This window comes from Tursiops truncatus, chromosome 1, assembly GCF_011762595.2.
Source record: "Tursiops truncatus isolate mTurTru1 chromosome 1, mTurTru1.mat.Y, whole genome shotgun sequence".
In the NCBI taxonomy this organism is placed as follows: domain Eukaryota; kingdom Metazoa; phylum Chordata; class Mammalia; order Artiodactyla; family Delphinidae; genus Tursiops; species Tursiops truncatus.
Window position 1 is genome coordinate 154,459,516 of NC_047034.1, and position 12,354 is coordinate 154,471,869.

A 12,354-nucleotide genomic window follows, 5' to 3' on the forward strand; every position below is an offset into this window, starting at 1 on the left:
TGGACACGGAGATGTGGGGAGAGTGGCACGCCCAGAGAAAGAGAGAAAGCATGGAAGCTCCGCACCCTTTCCCGCATAACTTTCCCTGTGTATCTTCTTCATCTAGCTCTTCCTGAGTTCTATGCTCTTATAATAACCAGTAACGTTGAGTGGCTGCACCATTTCACATATCCACCCACAACCTACGAGGCACCCAGTTGCTTTGCATCCTTATCGCCACTTGGTATTATCAACATTGTTTTCTTTTGGCTCTTCTGATAGGTATGCAGTAGTATTAGGGGAATTTTAAACCACTTGGGGAGTGTTGCTAGGGGACATATGAGGGAAATACGGTGACACAGAGAGTCTGAATAAAAAACAGGCTCATGCCAGGAGCCTTCCACAAGGCTGCACATTCAGGAGAGGGTGTTTGCACACTGATGGCTCTAGGGGCGCTCAGTGGGAGTCAGGGAGAAACAGATCTATGCGGAAGTGGACATGCCCACTGAAGATAGAGAAAGTGTGTCCTCCCTAGGCACAGCCCCAGCTACGCTACCCAGGAATTTCTCCAAGGTTGTTTAGTCCCAGTGGCAATTAATAAAATACTGTTTTAGGTGGCGGTGAGCGGGGGAGCCTATTTCCAAATAAGGTCACGTTCACAGGTACGCAGGGTGAGGACTTGAACATGTTTGGGGAGGGGGTGCCCAATGCACCCCACACTGCACATGGCTGGTATGGTAGAGTGGTAAAACATCGGGGTTTGAGGTCACAGTGAACTGGGTCCAAGTACTGGCTCAGCCACTCCCCAGCTTGGAAGGTGGCTACGCTCATCACCGTACCACGAACGCCACTGGCCACTCACCAGCTTGACCAAACCTCCTAGCCTGACGAGCCACAGTACCCTCACCTGGAATGTGGGGATCGTGTTTAGTGCCTCATGGGGCCACCGGGAGGGTCGCATAAGGTAACGTAGGTAGTACACTTAGCAATGCTTGGCGTATAAGAAGCATCTATGAAAGATAGTAGTTCTGACTATTTTAACTATACCAGTCCGCAAGCAGACGCCCTGGGGGATCCCCAACTGAGAGGCGGAGCACATACATGGGGAATCTGGTGGGGAGCATACTTGGGAACCCAAGTAGGCAGGTGCCAACTGGGCCACCAGACACAGGTAGCAAGCTGAGGCTTGCCAGGTTTCGCTCTGGGGTATGCGGCTATAGCATCCGACCAGCAGCCAAAGTGCCTGGATACTAAGGGCAGAAATGTGGAGCTGTAGCTAGTTAAGTCATTCTTGCCTTCACTTCTGGTTGTGGAGACGTGGTAAGGCAAATGGTGCCAATTGACCTTATGTAAGCATGGAGGAGAGCAGGACAGCTGGAGCCAGGCGGGTGGGGACAGATTCTTGGGAAGTGGAAAGCTGCTTATAGGGATGAAGTGGTGTCCTGGATGGGCTGTCCTACCTGGTCCAGAGGTTTATTTTTTTTAAAAAGGTATGGAAAGGTCTTCAGTGAGGCAGAAGGGCTAACAAATCACCCCTAAGACCAATGAACGTGTTGCACGAGCCAGAGGTTCGGTTTGTTCAAGGACGTGATTACTGTAAATACGAGAGCAAAGACATTGCACCTTCTGTGAGCTTCAGTTTCCCTCCATAGATAATACGGGTTGGAATAGATGTTGCTAAAGGTCTCTGGTCTAGCTCTGACAGCCTATGATTTTATGAATCATCCTCAAAGAAAACTTGCACAAGTGGGAAGAGCCTGCCAAGATTGGGCCTTTCATTCTGAGTAATGAACTGAAACAACAAAGGCTTGACATCTGTTCAGCTCTTTCAAGGGAAGTTGGACAAAATAAGGCCTTTTTCAGGGAAATCATAACCAACGGTGAAATGCAGTATTTCCTGCCTAAACCAAAAGCAAAGTGGAGAACTCCAGCCTTCCTGAAGCCCAAGGGAGAACACACATCAAAACTTCCTGTGAAGAAGGTCAGGTTGACCAGTTGTCTTGCTGCTGTAGGCACAGGTGCCTTCTAACACCATTAGAACCTGAGAGCAGAAAGGCTGGTGGGGAGATTCTGAAGGTTCTGAAACCATCTGGGGGAAGAAAGAGGGCCTCTGGCCCTGTGGTTGGCTTCCTTGCCACTCCTGGAACACTCGTGGTGGGAAAGACATTGGCTGCAAACACACTGACCCCTCAGTTACTAACACTGTCATCCAACCTGCCATCAAAAGCCCAAGGAAGATTTGTCACCATTGACTTTGAGGTTCTTCCCAAGAATCCACTACAAGCCCCAGAAGCCATTCCCAGAGACCAGTTCCAAATGCATTCTGAACAGTGATGATGACTCTGGAGTCAGAACAGAGCCTCCCAAAGCAATGTGCTTTGAAGGGGCAGGGCTAGGGGAGGCCAAGTTCTAGAATGATGTCATGCCAACATTATAGAGGATCTTAGAACTTCAGGACTGAAAGGGACCTTCCAGAATGTCCCACCCCAGCTCCCACTCCAATTGGAGTCCTATCCACAGCCTCCAACAGGGGCCCCCTTCACCAGAAGCTCCATGAGAGCAGAACTGGGTCTCTTGCTCACTGGTGCACAGTAGGTCTTGAGCAAATACACATTAGTCCCGCTGCACCTTCCCCGACAGTTCTCTCTCCTTTTGTTGCTTTCCTTTGTGCACACCCTGAAATGCGAGGGCTCCAGGGAGCTAGGGTGGCAGGAGCTGCCTGTGTCTTCTTCCTCTGCCTTCAAAGCTAGGCAAGTTCCAGCTCACACATTTAGAAGCTTACGAAAGGAAGGTCCCAGTATGAAACATCCCTTGTAATAGGCCCCTCCTCCCTGACTTTCCCAGGTTCTAAGATTCACCGAATCCTTGGGCTCCTAGTGTCAATAATCAGCCGTGGGGGCTGACATTAGAAGGAGAAACATTGGGGTTATGTGCCAGTGCCCCCCAGCCTGGAGCAGTGCCCCCCAGCCAGTGCCAGTGCCCCGCAGCCTGGAGCACCTGCAGAGTCATTTAGGAGCTGGGGCTCTACCCATACCAGTCCTCCCTGTCTTGAAGTTTCATTTCAACTTGGTTGCTGGTTCCTATTCTAGGATCGGTGTAGTCAGAGATGTGTTAATAGCTACCACTTAGAAAACAATTTGATTAACGTCTGTCTGCCCTACTAGACTATAAGCCCCAGGAGGGCAGAAACCACGTCTGTGTGGCTCAGCTGCGTATCCCTAGTGCCTAGTGAAGCTCACAAAACAATTAATTGTTTAAATACTCAATGAATTAATTAAGCTGGACCAAGTCAGTGGATGATTGCCTAGAGACTATTGTTTGGAAGGAGGTTCTCAGAGGCAGCTGCCGCCCTTAGCAGAAGGGTCTTTAGTGCTGGTCTTTAGGACTCAGCCTCTTTCTGTCCTGCCCCACCCGAGGAAGGGAAGTGATAACTTGGTTCACATTCTGGTGTGTAAATACCCACAGGGGCCCAAGGCACAGCCTCTCAGAGGGACACATTATTAGTTAACAAATATCGCAAAGGCTGAGATGGGGCTGGGGAGTAGAGAAACAAAGCAGTGAGTCAGCCACAGTCCCAACTGCGCTTAGCAACTCATAGGTAAATAGGCAGATATGACACAAAGACACACGGCTGCACAGACTGCCATTTCAACTGAGCAGGTTAGGACCTTACCGTGGGACAGCGCAAGCTTCATGGGAGTTTAGAATTGGAGGATATCAGGGAGGGCTTCTTGGAAGACATAGCCTATGCAAAGGAATATGGAAGGCGGTGAGAGTTAGACAGCAGGAAGAGACATTCTCAACAGGGCACCGTGTGTGCAAAGCATGGAGGTCAAGAAGGGAATGTGGTAAACAGGAAGCAGCTTAGTGGGGCCTTGTGCAAGAGGAGAGCAGTGAGGAAAGCCTGCAAAGATGGAAATGAGAGATTGTAGATTTTTAGTCAGAAAAAGTTCAGACCAGAGATACAGACCTTTAATCATACCCCTTGTTAAAACTGTGATGGGCTAAGATTGATCAACTTATGGGCATCCCTAGCCTTCCCCAGTCCCTTCCCTTCCTCCTCTGCTCTGTTCTCTTGCCTCCCCTCTCCTATTAAAGAGGGCTCTGAAGTTGCCTGTTTAGTTTCTTCCCCACCCTTTCCCTCCAAAGAGAGTATTATTTTTGCCCCACCGGTTTTGGGGGCTTTGAGGATATATAGAATATCCAGAATGGCGTGAAGTGTGCAAGAAGTAGATAGGAGAGGAAACTAGATATAAATAAGGGTTGCTGTGGATTCTGTGTCCTCTTCATGACCTTTGATAGTCACAAAGAGAGAACACCAGCTATTTTTAAATGTTTGAAGATTGCTGAACTGTATTTGAAAGGCACCATTTTGAGAATGGACCACATGGGTTACAGCTGCAATAGGGTTCCATTCTCTGCATGTTGATACCACTGTCCTTTTCCTCAAGGCCATGAGCTCTTGGAGGACAGGGGTTAGATCGAATTCATTATTGTCTCCCAGCACCCTGGGCATGGCCTGGCCCGGAAGAAGGGTCAGTAAATATTGAAACAAAAGAGTGGTGAAGTGATCCAGGGCTCAGGCAACAGACTCCACTTCACTCCCTCGTCTCTCCTCCCTTCAAGAAGGGGTGCTCTGTCCCCTGCTAGCCTTAGGCTTTGCTCATAGTCTGTCTGTCTCTCGTTGCAGAAGGCAGATCTGGCTGTGGCCCCCCTGACCATCACCCATGTCCGCGAGAAGGCCATCGACTTCTCCAAGCCCTTCATGACCCTCGGTGTGAGCATCCTCTATCGCAAGCCCAATGGCACCAACCCCAGTGTCTTCTCCTTCCTCAACCCCTTGTCCCCAGACATCTGGATGTACGTGCTCCTCGCCTACCTGGGTGTCAGCTGTGTCCTCTTTGTCATCGCCAGGTAAGGGCAATGCCTTGACCAGAGGTCTGGCCCAGGGTTAGAGGCTCAGGGAGCCGGGCAGGTCCCCCCATCCTCAGCAATTGGCACAGAAGGCCCAGGTTCAGGCCACTGCTGTACCTGCTCTCCTGCCTCCCTCCGTGAGGCTCAGATCCTTTCATATCGCTCAGGGATCACTCCATGGCCTCTGAGCTTGAATCCCCCAGTCTTCACCCTGGTCTGCGTCCATGACTCTGAGAGGCAGCAGTTGTATCCCAGGTCCTATGAGAAGGAGAGGTTAAGTCACTGCCCAAGGCTGCACCACCTGGGCCAGGCACCCAGTACAGCAGACCCAGGCGCATTGGGTGGCCCAGCAGGTAGCTTGAAACTTGGCAAGCAGACTGTGTCCATCCAGTCCACAACAGCAGGGGAAACAGTGCCACATAAACTCACACACATGCACACATGCAGAAACTTGGCACACGCACATACCTGCCTCTAACACGTACTAGCAATACCCTTGCATATTTAGTTGTTCACATGAAGTAGACACAGCACATCCTTACTGGTGGGTGGTAGGGAGAGGTCACTAGGAAACAGGTTTAGCTCAATGTTTACTGAGCGCCATGCTCTGTCCTTTACAGCCAATTATCTTAATTCTCACAGCCTCCCATGAAGGGGAGACATCTGGACTCAGAAAGGCTCAGTACGCGCCAAGGCCATCCTAGCAATAAGGGGCACATCCGGCAAGTGACCTCAGGTCACCAAGTGTTTTATCTGCAACCCACATCTCTGGCCACCTGGACATGCGTGTTCTGTTCCCGCCCCAAGTTGGTGGCTCCTGGGCCCTCTGCCTCTTGCCTCCAGGCTCCAGCCCCAGCCCCTGCCCCTGCCCTGGTTCTTTTTTCTCTAAATTCTAACACGGTGTGAAGCGAGACTTCTCCGGAGAAGCAGTTTGAGATCCAAGGACTTGGTGTTTCGGCCTTTTTCTCTCCTGAGTCTTCTTTGAAAGCCTTCCCCCAACCCTGCTTCTTTTCACTCCCTCCTCCCACACAGAGACAGACCAAAGGGAAGGATGTGAGAGAGGAAATTGTCCTGCCTCCGAAGCTCTTTGCTGCCGGCAGGCCTGATGCTGCCTGCCTGCTCGCCCAGCCGGCAGCCCAGCCTGCCACAGAGAGACCTTCATTATGCCTCTTGTCTCTAATGGTCTAACAAGGCTTTGAAAGCCAGGAGCCATTCTCCAGAGCTCTCACCATAATTTTAGCAGCTCCAGCCGGCCTCTTGGCTCCCACCCCCTTGCAAACAGCTGGAGTTTTTCCAGCATCAGCGTTGCTCATTTGATGTGCCTCCCATCCCCCTCTAATTCCTGGCCTTTCATCAGCTGCTGGCAGCCCAACCTCCTTCCCACCCACTACCTCCTGGCCAGGCAGGTAGGAGCCCCCCCTCTCAAGGTTAGGCTGGGAAGACTTTCTGGAAGAGATGGGATTTCTGGAGCTGCTAGAATGACACAGGATGCCGGAGAGAGAGGAGAGGGACAAGGGTCTCGGCCACAGAGCCATGAACAGCATCGTAGGACAATTGTCACACAGTGTAACACTCTGACGACACAATTCACACCCATCCTGTCAAATCCTTACAGCAGTCCTGTGAGGTCGGTACGATTACCTCCACTCTACAAAAGCAGAAACTGAGGCTCACAGGGGTTAAGTCTTTGCCCAAAGTCAGAAAGCCTTTCCGTGGAGTGTTAGGCTTCAAACCAAGACTTGCCCGACTTTAAATCAGGGGTGGCACACACAGGAAGCATGAGGGAGTGAAGCAGGCTGGGTGGTAGGCGGCAGGGAGTAGTGGGGACTGAGGCAAACTCGAGCACACACGTGGAGAAAAGGGTGACTACCACTCAGCTCCAACCGACTGTGATAAACAGGAACACAGACCAGTGCTGCGGGGTCCATGATTTTAGAGAGAGGTTCAGATTTTCATGTGAAGCCTCATGGCTTTTATAAGTAGCCGCTAATTTGATATTTTACAATACTGTTGAGGTCGAGCACAGCACATCTGTAGTGTGGATGTGGCCCTCTGTCCCCTCGCCTCCACGTGGCCTGTGTCCTTTGGACCACTCCTTGCTGGCTGCCGGAGAGCTGGACACAGCTGCCCAAGAGATGGGGTCTGCGAAGGGTGGGCAGGTGTCCAGGCCCCCTCCGGGCAGCTCCAGCAGGGCACAGGGCTGTCCATCCTAAAAACTGGCCTGGGGCTTCCCTGGTGGCGCAGTGGTTGAGAGTCCGCCTGCCGATGCAGGGGACACGGGTTCGTGCCCCGGTCCGGGAAGATCCCACATGCCGCGGAGCGGCTGGGCCCGTGAGCCATGGCCGCTGAGCCTGCGCGTCCGGAGCCTGTGCTCCGCAATGGGAGGGGCCACAACAGTAAAAGGACCGCGTACAGCACAAAAAAAAAAAAAAAAAAAAACTGGCCTGACCTGTGCCTGTCTAGCATCAGGGGTCCAGGCATTGACCAAGGCGTTTCTCTGCCACCAGGATATTCTGCTTCATGCTCAGTGAGAAAAAAGGAAGGGAGGGCGGATGCTTCTCACCACAGAGAGCAGGACAGTTGGCACTCATGACGAGGAGATAATCCTAAGTGCCTGACCCCAGAGGCAGGGCCGGGGGCGAGCCGCCAGTCCAGCCCCCAGGAGTCACATTCCGGCCAAATCCAGTACAGATGAGAGTCCCAGGGAAGAGATGGTCCCGGCCAGTCAGTGCTCTGTCTGCCCTTCTACCCAGGGGCCGGTGTTTAGCCTTCTCCTCTGAGGGGACACAGAGTATCTCCAGGTCAGCCTCTACCAGCTCCGACTTACTTGCAAGACTGAGAGAACCCGTTGTAGCCACAAAAGCCATAAGTCCGAGATCCATCACTCACTTCGGTGGCGCCCTCCGGCACCCATCCCATCCTCTTCCCTCCGGTGGCCTTGGAGTTCGAATCTGGGCCTTTCCACCCACTGACCGCAAGATTGCAGTCACCTAGACTGCTCCAAGCCACCTCCCCCCCTGTAAAGTGGGCGCCTGCTGCACTGTCGGCCTCTCGAGGGGTAGTGAGGACCCAGGTCTATAACAGTACTTGATAACCAAGAGGCCCATTTGAGACCAGTTATTTCTATCATGGTAAGCAATTCCACCTCTGGGAATTTATCCTGTTGAAAGTCACCACTGAGCCCCACTTTACAGTTCCCCCAAATCTAGAAAGCCTTCTCAGCAAAGCCCTAGACAAGGCTGCCCTTTGGCCTAGGTACCCACGGAAGTGTGGCCAAGGATGTTTCTTTCAGCAGAGTGTACCACAGTGGCAAATAGGGCCAGCCTAAGTGCCGTCAGAGAGGAATGGTTAAAAACACCTATTGACTAAAAAAGTGATACAAATGACCTTATTTACAAAATATAAATAGACTCACAGACATAGAAAACAAGCTTAGGGTTACCAAAGGGGGTGGTGGGGAGGTGGGGGGGAGAGATAAATTAGGAGTTTGGGGTTAACACATACACACTAGCGTATATCAGACAGGTAAGCAACAAGGACCTACTGTACAGCACAGGGAACTGTACTCAGTAGCTTGTCATAACTTATAATAGAAAAGAATCTGAAAAAGAACATATATGGAATTGAATCACTATGCTATCCACCTGAAACTAACACATTGTAAATTAACTATACCTCAAGTTTAAAAATGTATTAAAAAACACCTATTAACTAGTTATAGAGAATAAAAGGGATCAGGAAGGACTGATCTGGAAAGAGGCTGGTGACTTATTAAGTGCAAAGCCAAGATCTAAGACAAGATATATGATATGACTTTGTGTGTGTGTTAAAAGATTATCCCATATATCATGTATATACTTTGTATATGTGTGTGTACGTTTAAAAATCAGGGCTCATGAGAGCTCATCAGACATCATCTTTACTTTGTCTCTCACCCACCTTCCAGTGCGTTCAGAGGTGAATTTCTTTGCCCCAGTGAAAGTCCTGCCAGGACCTGTCATTTTGGCTTGCTTCCAGAGCTCAGAAACCCTAGGTCTCTCTCTAAAGCACAAACACACTGTTCCAACTCAAAAGTTAGAAGGCTAAGTCTGGTATAGTCCTCAACATTTCTACCCTCATTCACAGATCAGACTTCTCCCCTCGCCCCCATGGAGGCCGCCTTCGGCAGCGCCTCCTTGCTCGGCCCACTCCCCCGCTCAGCATCTGGTCCTCTAGCAGCCCCTGCTCCATGGCTTCTCCCTGTTGGAGTCCCATCGCCCTTCTTGGATAGGAGTCAAGGTGGATCTGGGCTGGATCTCTCTTCTATATGGGCCCATCTGGTCCAGGGAAACGTCCTTAGCCCTGGCCATGTCTGGGCCTGCAGGCCGGTGCCGTGCAGCAAGGACTCACCCTCCTGCCTCACCTAAGAAGCACGTATCAGCCCGACCCCTGCCCTCCAGACTTCCCAGATGGTGTCCACCACATCTGCTCCTTCCAGAGCCACCCCCGAGCTCCCCCAGCCGCCCTGTGGAAGCTGCTCTCCCTAGACTTCAATGCAGGGGCCCCTGAACACACAGCTCTCCAAAGGCTTTCTCGAAAACCCTTCTCACAACAGTCTCTCATCTCTACTCTCTTCATCCTCTGTCTCTTTCTTGTGGATGTTTAGAGCCTCTAACCTGTTCGTGGTCATTCACTTTGAAAATCCCCATCTTGGTTTGAAGCCTCACTTTGCACTTTCCTATCTGGAGGACCTTCCTGCTTTGTGAAAACAAAATTCTTCTCATGTGAGCATTGGTGATCAATGTTTAATTGACTAAAGCTTTTAGAAGGGGGATGGAAAGTCACAACATCACACTTAAAGCTCATCACACTTTAAAAAACAAAACAAAATTCTATCCGACATGTCTCTCCTTCCGGGTCTCTCATCTCAGCATCTGACCCCACACCAGCCACTCCAGTCACCCCAGTCCCTGCAGCCACTCCAGCCTGGTGGGGACTTTCTCTCAATCTCTCCAGAGTGTTCCAGCTTCCTCCAGCTTACATGTCCAATTCCTCAACTGGAATTCACACAGTAAACAGTTATCAGGACTTCTCTTCCTTAGAAGGCAGTGGGGAGCTTTAAATAACATTTTTTCCTGTCATGCATGTATTTGCATATTCAGAGAGAAAAATCTGAAAAAAATATATAACACATTGTTTTCCCCAGAGGGTGGGATCATGGTGTACTTTCATTTTCCCATTGTATTCTGTACTGTTTTACTATTTTGTGAAGAGTGTATTTTACTATTTCTCCATTTTAAGGTTGTTTTAAGTATACAAGTAATTCAAAAGCCTGTTCTCATTTTTCAAAATTCATGTAATACATACAAAGGAACAGGCTTCCATGAAATTTCTTCTGCCATTTTAACAACCCCCCCGCGAGGTAAACAGTGATATTTTTTTAGATATGGATCCTTCCAGACTCTATATGCGTTTATGTACAAAGGTACATAAATAGGTATGCAACGATGTCTTCAGGAACCTATTTATACAGATGTGATCATATTGTTCTTATTTTTATCACTTTTTGTAAAAAACCAAACAATATGTGTTGAAGATCTTTCCCTGTTGGTACATCTCCTCTAACAGCTGCGTGATATTTCAAAGTACGATCGTGGCAGAGTTTATTTAATCATTCCTCTATTGAAGGACATTTAGGTTGTTTCCAGTTTTTCACTATTACAAATAATGCTTTGATAAACACCCTCACACACTTCTCTTTGTGCTCCTGTGGGAGTGTTTTTTGTAGGATGGATAATGAGTTGCAGAATTGCTAGGTTGAAGGGCATGTGCACTTTTAATTCTAAGAGATACTGCTGAATTACTTTTATCACCAGAAAAGGGCACTAACAATAAAGAATGAGAAGGAAAATGGCCCTGGTTTCCCATTCCCTGCCTTCCCAGCAGAACGGTGAGGGAATTGATGCTAAAGTTGTCGGCATATCACTGATTGCTAAACCGCCGGCTTGTGTGGCTTGGACACTCCTTCCCTCCCGTCTCCCCGTAGCCTCGCCTCATTGCCCCCCTCTTTCTGCTGCAGGTTCAGCCCTTATGAGTGGTATGATGCTCACCCCTGCAACCCTGGCTCTGAGGTGGTAGAAAATAACTTCACTCTGCTGAACAGCTTCTGGTTTGGAATGGGGTCCTTAATGCAGCAAGGTACGTGTGCCCTCCCCAGGCAGCCTCCTCTCCAGTGTCAGCAGAGCCAGCCCCATCCTCCAGGGCAGCCTCGGAACTGCCAAGCCCTCAGAAGGTTGGAGACACCTGGATGCTTAGGTGTGTGCCCTTTCCCAGGTCCCCAAGCTCCATCACTACTGTGGCTGGACCGGCTCAGGGTCTGAGGCTGAAGCGTATAAGCCACGCCCCCCCATGGCACGCAGGGCTCATCCCCAGCCCCTCCTGCTCCAGCTGCAATGGACATACAGCATCTTGTCTGCTGGGGCCAACCCCACCGATGGCCTCTCCACCACAGAACCTGGCTGAGCAAAGTTGGGCTGAGCATGAGGGGAGGCTGGAGGCAGGGAGGCTGGGTGGGAGGCTATTGCAGCAATGAGATGATGGTACCTGAGCCGAGGTAGTGGCCATGGGGCTGGAGGACAGAGATGGATTATGAAAACTTCAGAATGTAGCGAGAACTGGACTCTGGGGAGCCTGGTAGTCGAAAAGGGCATGTCTGAGGTGGGGACATTAGCCTCAGTGCATCAGAGCTGGTAAACACAGAAGGACGCCATTTTTTCTTACATCCTCTTGAGGGAAGGTTGGGATGCTGCACCTCCCCCCGGCTGGTAGCCCATCTTTTGGATCTGCACTTGCTCAAATATCTCAGAAAGCTGAGCACCTACAAGCAGCACAGTGCAGAAACACCAGGGGCTGGAGGGCAAGCACAGGGGGAGGGAACCCCAGCCAGGAAAGACCCCCAGAAGAACCCCACCCCCAAGCCCTGATGACCAGGAGCCAAGTGCTCATTGCCTCTGTTCATTACCTCTGCCTGGGTTAGGGACCCACAGGGGGACAGTGGGCAACAGGGGCACCAGGGAGGGAAGGAGATCCAAGGGGCAAAGAATGTCTCTGTCCCTCACTCATCTGTGTGTATCCTCTTGGCCCAGCACAAACCCTGGTCCTCAGTAGATATATACTAGCAAATGCCAAAGGAATGAATGACTGATGTTATCTCAGTGTCTCCTGAGTCCCCACTACACGCCAAGCCCTGTGCTGGGCACTTGAATGAAGGACCCTGACCTGAGCGAACTCCCAGCCACGACAGAGGCCGGGTCAGGGGCCCAACAGAGCCTGGCAGAGCTCAGCAAGCAAACAAGTAAAATAAGTCATTCTCCCTTTGGGGGCAACTCTAGCCCCTTGCCTGGGGGAGGGCCAGGCAGATGAAGCTGGGGGTGGAGGCGGGGGCGTGGTCTCCAGCAGCTGGGAAGTGACAGGCAGCTTTAC

At 50.8% G+C, this 12,354-nt stretch overlaps 1 protein-coding gene across 1 annotated transcript in view; it reads left to right on the forward strand.

The window, feature by feature from the left end:
• GRIK3 (glutamate ionotropic receptor kainate type subunit 3) overlaps positions 1-12,354 on the forward strand; it is a 107,496-nt gene that overhangs the window by 73,075 nt on the left and 22,067 nt on the right. Inside the window, exons 11-12 of the mRNA XM_073803606.1 lie at positions 4,670-4,893; positions 10,952-11,070. Of these exons, the coding sequence (XP_073659707.1) occupies positions 4,670-4,893; positions 10,952-11,070 (343 nt within the window). The remainder of the gene's footprint in view (positions 1-4,669; positions 4,894-10,951; positions 11,071-12,354) is intronic.